The sequence below is a fragment of the Camelina sativa genome, chromosome 7, assembly GCF_000633955.1.
Source record: "Camelina sativa cultivar DH55 chromosome 7, Cs, whole genome shotgun sequence".
Taxonomy (NCBI): Eukaryota; Viridiplantae; Streptophyta; class Magnoliopsida; order Brassicales; family Brassicaceae; genus Camelina; species Camelina sativa.
This window is the reverse complement of record NC_025691.1, coordinates 21569639-21578791: the sequence shown is the minus strand read 5'-3', so window position 1 is coordinate 21578791 and position 9153 is coordinate 21569639. Positions and strand designations below refer to the sequence as shown.

Below are 9153 nucleotides of genomic sequence, written 5' to 3'. Positions count from 1 at the left end.
GTGGAGATCGATGATCACCGTGGATGAGTTTTCACCGGCGATCTATGAGACGAACTCCTCAAAACAATAAGCTTCTTCAAAACCCTCATCAACACCAACACGTTCAGATTCTTCCTCTTCTTGTTCTTCTTCGGTGTACTCTTCGACAGCTTCATCCCCGTACCGCACCCTACGGCAACGGCGGAGCTCTGATCGGAAAAGAATGAAGTTTTCTTCTCTCCTCCACCATCCCCACCGGAAACAATCCTCAGGCTCTGGCTTCTCGGAGGCAAATCTTCATTGAGATCTTCCCATAACATATCCATTTTATCCTCTGCTCTGTTGTCCTCGCTCCAACGTCTTCTCATCTCAACGTACGAGAAGCTCTTTGCCTGATCGTGGTTGTAATCACCTTCTTTTCCGATGAGTAGTCTCGGGAAACCAAAGTCGTAATCTTTCCGGCGGGAGGAGTGAACAGGCGAGTGTTTCCATAGAGGAGGTGAATCGAGACCGGAATGGTGAGAAGAAGCAAGAGATGGGAAGCTAAATTCTTCAGAAGACACACTGCTCAGAGCCATTTCTTCTAAAGATCAAGAAGCTAAAAGATTATTTAAAAAGAAGAAAGAAGTGAGGACCAAAGAGAGACACACACACAGAGTTTGTGTTTTGTTTGGTGATGTTGGATTCGTTTACTCTGTTTTTTTTTCTCTCTCTTTGTTCTGCTTCAACTGCTACAACAAGTTCTCTTTTTAATTTTTNTTTTTTTTTTTTTTTTTTTTTTGTCTTGAGGAATTTAGAAGTTGCAGAAGAAGATTTTGGTTTTATTCGAAAGAAATCTGTAATTATGGTTACAAATTAAAATATTTGTCTCTTTTTGGGTTCTTATTTTTACGATATTTATAGGTGATTTTATTTTTCAATAAGTCAACGTTACTTTTCTTTTTAGGTGATTTATAGTTTTTTTTTATAGGTCAAAGATGATTGTTTTATTTGTAAATTGTTGTAATGCAAATCAGATTAGCTTTGATCAGTTTTTTTAACAGAGGACAACAGTAGTTATTATTATCTGAAAGTTGAAACTTTCAAGTTAGAGATTTTGTGCAATTATATACTTTTAAACAAACTGTATTTGGATTAGCTATAAGATACGAGAAATGTATAAAAAAGAGTTTATGAGAGTGACAGAACGCAGTTTCAATTTTGACATCTCATCTACCGGTGGGGTGATTGATTGATTTGAGGAAAGATGAACATAGAAGGTTGTCACCATCTGTTATCATCAATTTTATAACTCCACCTCATCACATAACATAACACTCATTCTTCTACGATTTGACAAATTAAACCAACCAACGAAGAAAAAACAGACTGTCAAACAAACAAACAAAAGAACATTGCAAATCTTGAATTGAAAAACCTTTTTCAGTCATTCTATGCTTGTAAGAACAATTTTAAGCAAAACCCATCTCTGTTTCTAAAAAAAATTGTAAGGTCACAATAGGGTTTACGCGTGGGTGTGTGCTAATGGCGTGTGCTTAATAAACTCACAGCATATTTACCAACAATGGAGAAGATGATGATGATCTCGTCTTCGTTGCTCCTCTTTCCTTCCTCGATCTTCTTGAACCATTTGTATTTGTTAGACAGAACCATGGTCCGTGCTTATAGTAGGTCGAGATAAGGAAATAAAGAAAAAAGAAAGGTTGATGCTCTGGTTTGCAGTTATCGTAGTGGACCAGAAAGCATAGCAATAAGCTTTTTAAGGTGCCCGGAGAGATTCTTGGCGTCTAAGTGGAATGCCTTCTTCTTCATCAGTATGCTTGCTTATACGCAAAGGTAGTATTACCGATGAACCTGCGATAACATGGTGAATAAAAGTTAGTTGCAAACTCTCAGAATCTTCAGAGCCAGACACTTGGTGTTTGAAATATATGAATACAACAGATGGCAATCTTTTTGTCAATCACAAATGTCTATGTTTACCAAACTCTAGGTAGGAGTGTGTACATACATCTCTAACATATATATAAATATATAAGTATAAGAGCACAGATGCATAAGAAGTGCCATAAATGAGATAAAGGAACTCACCCTCGACCATGTCCTTCGTTCTGTGGAGAAGAAAGGTGCCTGAAAGTATCGTAACAAATCCACACATTTCTGTGACAATTTGAGTACCGTTTTGCCGATCCCAGTCCTGTTCACAAAATCGGATGATTTGAATCATGTACTGAAGCAACACCCTTATACAACCAATCATGAATACATTTTGTGAGAGAAGACGCTACCTTAAACATGATGACACTGGCCAAAATAGTTAGAGATGTGAACATCACGTAGTATATAGGAGATACTATAGCCGTATTGAATGTATCAAGAGCCTGCAAGTAAAAAGCAATACAAATTGCACGTCTTTTAGTAACAAAGGAAGACAACTTAGTACCTAGGTAGAATTCTACAAATCATATATCACTTAATTAATAGTTTACCTTGTTTAAGTAGTTCAGTTGGGTAATCACACAGGTAAGTACGACCAAGGTGAATATCCATGTTTGAGGATAAAATAATTGATTTGTTCCTGAAAATGTCAGCTTTAGTGCTATTCCAAGTGCTTTTACACTCATTACCTGAAAATATCATTTTGGGAAAGGTGAATCAAGATTCCTTTTTAAGGATACATTAGGGTTACAAACTGAATAGGAAGAAAGAAAAATACCGATAATGATCCCACAAGCGAACAAATACCGATGTAAACCATTACGTTTGTTTGCCCATATTGGGGCACAAAACGGAAAATGAGAAATACAGCAGCCCCAATTACCAGACTCGCATAGAACATGAATGCTGCAATAAACTAGACGAAGTTAGAAAAATTGAATGGAAGGAGAAAAAAGAATCGTGTGAGATGGTTCAAACGAGTATCACAGTTTCATCAAGCAACGCACCTGGTTCTGTTGCAAGATTCCAAACTTCAAGCACAGAATCAATTTCACGTTCTTGAGGAGCATGTAGGACAATTGTCGTGGAACCAACAACACATAAAGCACAGCCAAGAATTCCAAAGATGTGTAGTTTCTCTCGTAGTATAATATGAGCTAAGACAGCACTGAGATCCAAATAACAAAAGTGTATGAGAAAGAAAGAAAAAATCACAGATTTACTCAGCACATAGAAAACCTGATAGAAGAGTCACTCTCTTGCCTGATAATGATACTGACAGCACCTAGAGGAGTGACAAGAATAGCTGGCGCAAATGCATAAGCAGCAAAATTGGCAATTTCACCAAGTAACACTGAAAGTAGCAGAAACCAATGATTGAGAGGTGAATAAGCCAACAATATAGTAACCACTAAGAAGAAGACTGGAAAATGTAACGCCAAAGGAAACAAACAAGACTCACTCGTTGTCATGCCGATCCACCAAAGAGGCTCGTAAAGATAAGAATACCCACCAACACCTACAAGCATCAGATTGAATCATATACTCCCGTATGAAAAGCAAACCTAAAGGAACAACATTTACACGCGACAATGTAATCACTAGAAGGTACAAATCTTGAAACAAATGTGGCTATTAACAATTAAGTTCCCTTGAATGTTCAACAGAAGAAAAAAAGAACACAGAAACACAAATCTCCAATATGTTTCACAACCTCAGAATAGCTTAGCTAAAACTGAATCCTGATAAGTTCAATTGCAATTAGAGATCTCAATTCCCCATTAGCTGCTAGGTGAGTTGAACACACTCTATTTGATCTCCAATATGTTTCACAACCTTAGAATAGCTTAGATAAAACTGAATCCTGATAAGTTCAATTACAATTAGAGATCCCAATTCCACATTAGCTGCTATGTGAGTTGAACACACTAAGCACCAAAATTGAAAACCCTCGAAACCACATTATCAGAAAAAAGAGAGAGATTTATAATGTACCAGCCCTAGTGCCAGTGGAGGCAGCTTTCTTAAGACCTTTCTTCTTAACAATGAAACTAGCTCCAATGAATAAACTAGAAGACAAGGCCAAAACCAAACCCTTGATGTTATCAGAGGACATCCCTTTATAAGAATCTCGCCAGCTTCCACCACCTGATTCCCCCATTCCAAAAAAGAAACCTTTTTTATATCAACCCAGATGGGAAAACCCCTAAATCCTGACAGATCGGGACTTCAGATGTAGGCAGATCGAATCAGCAGAGAGAGAAATCGCCTCTTCTCTTCTCTTCTCTTCTCCCCTTATTACTGATTTCTGCTTCTTTATTCCCACCACTGCGATGAAATCAGAGTAGGGTTTGCCTGTAGGAAAGAAACGAGATTTGAAATCGGAGATTGAGGGAAGGAGAAGATCTCGTTAAAGAAGGGTGAAAAAAGAAGATTTGAGGACCAAAAAAGAAACGGTGAGAGAGTTTATGACTGACCCCTACGGTCACTTTCCGGCGCCACCACCATGCTCCTTCTTTTTTCACTTAATATAATTACTTAATTAATATATATATGTATATTCTTTAAAGATAATCTAAATAATAAAATTATAGTAGCTTATATTTAAAAGATATATCTAAATTATAAAATAAATATTAGTTTGCCTATATTTTTTTTGTCATTTGATAAAATTATAAAATTTGAAAAACACATTATGAATTACAATTTATATCCGCGGAAAATAAAGATATCTCCGGAGTTTACAGCTCAAAAAAGTGAAACTAAGCCGACTAACAACAAAAAATTCCCGAAAACCAAACCGGTGGAAAAGGAAATTCTCTGAAAGATAAACTTTATTGAAAGGAGACAAAGAAAGCTAGATATACAAAGCAGATAATATCAAGACCAAAATAAAAAAAAGGACGATTCCTAAACCTAAATGCAAAAATAACTAGATAAACCTTAAAAAATGATAGACCAAAAAAATAGTGAAACTTCTTTTTCTGAAACATCTGCGAATGCGATTTATCACGAATACCCACAACTAATTCATAGATAACATCATCCTCCTTCTACTATAATGAGAACCAATCTCTTGAAAAACAAAGATAACATAACCTAACAAATAAAAAGCATTCGTAGAAAATTATAGAGCCTCGTACACACTTCCAGGTGTGACAACAACGATTGATACATTATATAAAAAAGAAATACAATAATCATAATTTCCTCGCATTTATCAGATAAACATATATTATATGGGTATGCATAATTGTTGATGCCTGTATTTGTAAGTTGTAATATCCAACGAACCAATGAACAGACTATATAATTTTAAGTCTATTGCAAGAAGAATTTGGTAAGTGCGCCCCATTGTTGATTAATAATAACACTTCCAAGGTGAGTTACAAAAGAGCTGGGCTTAAGAGTATTCATTAGTCTGTAGAAAGAGAGGTGAACAAAACAAAACAAAAAAAACCTGTAGAAAGAGCTATGATCTTTCTTAGCCCGACTCGAATGTATAGGACAAGAGTGCAATATATATGGTCCATAGAACAAGGTTCCTGTTTTCAAATAGGTCGGAGTGTAGATTAGTTGTTAACAAAAATACAGTATTTATTTATTTAAAAGGTTTACCATTACAGATTTTTAATATAGGGGAAAATATCAAAAAAAAATATGACTTATTTAATATTTGCAAATAAAAAACATGATTTTTTTTTCTTTTTAAAAAATTCAAATTATTTTATAAGTGATAAAAACTACGTGAACTATCCTGATGTTACGATTTTTCACTTATCATAGGACGATTTTTAATGACATTAACGCAATCGTAAACACCCTTCTAATTACAATCACATGGGAAAGTATCATTTTTACCGTAGCTATAATCATAACAAGATTTTAGTGTAGTGGCAGGAGATAAGTCCATTTGTAGAAGGCATGATCACATCAGGGATCGAGTCCCACTTCCTACGAATGTAGGAATTTGGCTAATGGGCCGGCCAGTTGTGGTCCAATAGTTGACAAAAAAAAATCATAACAAGACCTTTTTCTTTAGATATCTTAATTTTATATTCAATTTTTGTTTTCTCAGTTTCAAGTTTTTGTTATGATTAGAAATTTAGAAGAAATAATAAGGGGTTAACAATGTTTCCGGTAATATTAACGTCGTTGACAATCGTAACAACGATAGGTGGAAAATTGGAAAATCGAGATAGTTCATGTATTTTTTGTTACCAATAAAATAGTGTAAGTATTTTTCTGACAACTAAAAAAAGTTCGTGTTTTTTTTTCTAGCAAATATTAAAGAAGTTATGTGTTTTTTTCTATCATTTTTACCTTTTAATATATTAGATATTCAAAGACATGAGAATAGTCATAATGGTGCAATTAATAAGCATCCCTAAAAATAGTGACTAAATGTTAAGGAATTTGACTAAATTTACTTAATGTTAAATATTTTCACCAGTAATTGCATATATTGCCTATTTTATAATTTCTAGATGAGAAAAAAATATTGAACTTTTTCTCAGTGTATATAAATTGCCATTAATTTATGATCAGACTTCTTTTTCTTGGGATTGGTTTCTCTAGACTGATCTTTTCTTTGACAGTTACACAAAATAATAATTTTTAAAGTCAAACACAGTATTTATTGATGGTCAAACAAAAGAAAAACAGATTCTTTTTAATAAGTTCAGTTACAAAATAAAATATTAAAAAAAAAAAAAAACTAAACGAAATATGAAAAATACACGACACAAGGTTTTATTACATTTTCACACTCTATCCATTCTTTCTTTTTAGGTTCTTCAGTTTTGCTAATGGACATTTTTTTGGCAAAATAAACAGTAAACTAATGGAATCCCATAGCCCCTGACTGCATAGGTGCATCCGGAGGTAGTGAAGGTATAACAGTTAACGCTAGTACTCCACTAATCACCGCCGCAACTGCCCCAACCACGAATGCCGGTAGGTTTCCACCACCAAATAAGGCGTCGAAAGGTCCACTTCCAAATGATATTATCATTTGTGGTATCACAATCGCTATATTTAAAACTCCTAGTGAAAGTCCTGTAATAAAATAAAATAAATAACATTTTTTGGTTAATTTAATATTTAAATATCTAAAGTTACAGTACAAGATAAAACTGTTTTCGTCTCAAACATTTATGGGCTATATTGCATATGCATGAAACCCATGTATAACTAAGATAATCAACGGATTACATTAAAGATGTCAATTAATAAAATTAAATTAATAAATCACAACTTATTAAATGCAAAGGATAAACTTGTAGATATTATTCACAAAAGAAGAAAGAGATTTTGAAAGAATAAATTTACAATGGAAATATTTACTTTTTGATTAGACATGCATAAAACTGGAAACAGAATCCTCTCAATTTAATTTGTTCAATTCAAACGTTTGAAGTCAATAAATGCTCTAAGATAACCATTTTTGGTCCAACATCATCAGAATCAGTCTAATTAGACATATATCTCAAATTTGACAAAAAGTTACCTTGGCCAGCACCGGAGCTGTTGGAAAATATGGACGCTAGTGCAAACGGGACACTGAATGTAATCTGTAATAATAAGACTGAAAATTGTAAAAAACTTTGAAGTAAAAGACAAAACCAAAAAAATGACAAAAAAAACAAAAGTGCACTTACAGCTAATGGGATACCAAGAACGGTAAAGAGACTTAACGCTCCAGCTTTGATACCAGGGCTAGGTCCGGCGAAAGGACCGGCGATTTTCCGGTGATGCTCGGCCGATTTTGTGACGAGAACCGTCATGGCTAAAGCAATGGCCAGGATGAAATTGACCAATCCCCAGAGCCGTTTAGCTCCTCCCAATTTCCGACCAATCCACTCAACACCAACTGAGACAAAACCAAGAAGTATCGAGTTAAACATCAATCCCAAAGCACCAGCGTGAACTCCTTGGTTGTAAAGAGACTTGGATTTTTCGTTTCCATCTGATTTACCACCGTACACTTCACGACCCATCCAATCGGTATCGTACAAAATAAAAGGGAACCAAGCGATCCAGTTAAAAAACGTGACGATTAAAAGCATCCACATGGGACGTTCCATGACTTTGAGAGCTCCGACGATTTCTCCAAAGAAAAAAACACCTGACGTTTTCCCGTCGTCTACCGGTGGCTTAGTCCATTTCTTTTCTTTAACGTACGTTAGAGACGCGAAGGTGACGATGAGGAGGAGAGTGATGGACAAGAAGAAACAGCTCTTGAGATTCGCGCAGTAGATATCGCAAGCGTTGGTCAGCGTGAACGGAAACATCTTGTGGATGTGAGGGTAAGATCCAGCAGCGTAACCCATAACGTTACCCACGGCCATAAAAAAAGAGAAACACGCGTTGGCGAGACGCGTTTTTTTAGAGTCTCCGGCGGCTAGATCGGCTAAGAAAGCACGGCATGGTCCTTGTAAAGTGTTGTTCGCCACGTCAAGGATCCAAAACCCGACGGTGAAGATGATAATGGCTCGGGTCTTTACCTTCTCCTCGATTTTGTCTCCAAAACTATGTCCAAGATCCGCCGAGAATCCGATGAGGAACACGGAGATTGCTACGAGTACGGCTCCGACGGCGATGAACGGACGACGACGACCGAATCTTGACTCGCATCGGTCACTGTGGTAACCGACGATTGGTTGTACAAGAATGCCGGAGATTGGACCACAGAGCCACATGTAAGCCGACCATTTGTGAGGGATCCCGAGGAGTTGCACGTAAGGAGTTAGAAGAGAGAGCTGTAAGGCCCACCCGAACTGCACACCGGCGGCGATGGATGCGACGGAGATGATTTTACGCAGTGGAGATGGTTGGTTGAGATCTTCCGGCGCCGGGCATGGTGAGGTAGATACAACAGATTAGAGTTGAGAGATTAGAGTTGAGAGATTAGAGTTGTATTTATAGGCGAAAGTCCTTTAAGAAAAGTATCGTTTTGCGGATATTAAGACACGTGGCAGTTAACTTCTGTGTTTTGTATATCTGCTGTGTTATTGTCATGTGGACTACTAGTTTTGTTTATAAGACTAATTAAGGGTATTATATTTAAAAATACATATTAAGTAAAAGTTATTCAACTTTATAAAAAGGGGATATATTTCTTTTCTGTAATTTGATTTATTCTTTGTTTACCAAAGCAGTCAGTGTTACAGTCTTCTCTTTTACTATTTGGTTTTCACACAGTAATAGTTGTATTTGATGAGTTTTGTGGTGGTG

At 36.0% G+C, this 9153-nt stretch overlaps 3 protein-coding genes across 3 annotated transcripts; all 3 read right to left on the bottom strand.

Annotated features, from left to right (window-relative positions):
• Nucleotides 7–868, bottom strand: LOC104701853. The gene has a single exon (XM_010417605.2). It carries the CDS (start codon nt 555–557, stop codon nt 15–17), a length of 543 nt encoding a protein of 180 aa, XP_010415907.1. The 5' UTR covers nt 558–868; the 3' UTR covers nt 7–14.
• On the bottom strand, nt 1362–4424 carry LOC104701852 (probable magnesium transporter NIPA4). The gene is made up of 10 exons (XM_019227754.1): nt 4395–4424; nt 3913–4272; nt 3380–3436; nt 3181–3271; nt 2925–3085; nt 2696–2823; nt 2469–2606; nt 2268–2360; nt 2071–2176; nt 1362–1833 (listed from the first exon to the last, which is right to left on the bottom strand). The coding sequence occupies exons 2-10, from the start codon at nt 4076–4078 to the stop codon at nt 1739–1741; spliced, it is 1035 nt and encodes a 344-aa protein (XP_019083299.1). The 5' UTR covers nt 4079–4272; nt 4395–4424; the 3' UTR covers nt 1362–1738.
• On the bottom strand, nt 6599–8798 carry LOC104704829 (sucrose transport protein SUC5-like; the record flags this gene model as incomplete). Its single annotated transcript, XM_010420857.2, has 3 exons — nt 6599–6975; nt 7427–7490; nt 7578–8798. Coding segments are annotated over 3 exons (1503 nt in total), but the record flags the coding sequence as incomplete, so codon positions are not given.

Excerpts from the sequence above, each read along its gene's own strand:
- LOC104701853 (XM_010417605.2), bottom strand. The coding sequence starts at position 557 with ATGGCTCTGAGCAGTGTGTCTTCTGAAGAATTTAGCTTCCCATCTCTT.
- LOC104701852 (XM_019227754.1), bottom strand. The coding sequence starts at position 4,078 with ATGGGGGAATCAGGTGGTGGAAGCTGGCGAGATTCTTATAAAGGGATG. Across the intron at positions 3,272-3,379 it reads GTGGATCGGCATGACAACGA|TGTTACTTGGTGAAATTGCC; the intron begins GTGAGTCTTGTT and ends TGCTACTTTCAG. Across the intron at positions 3,086-3,180 it reads GCTGTCAGTATCATTATCAG|TGCTGTCTTAGCTCATATTA; the intron begins GCAAGAGAGTGA and ends TTTGGATCTCAG.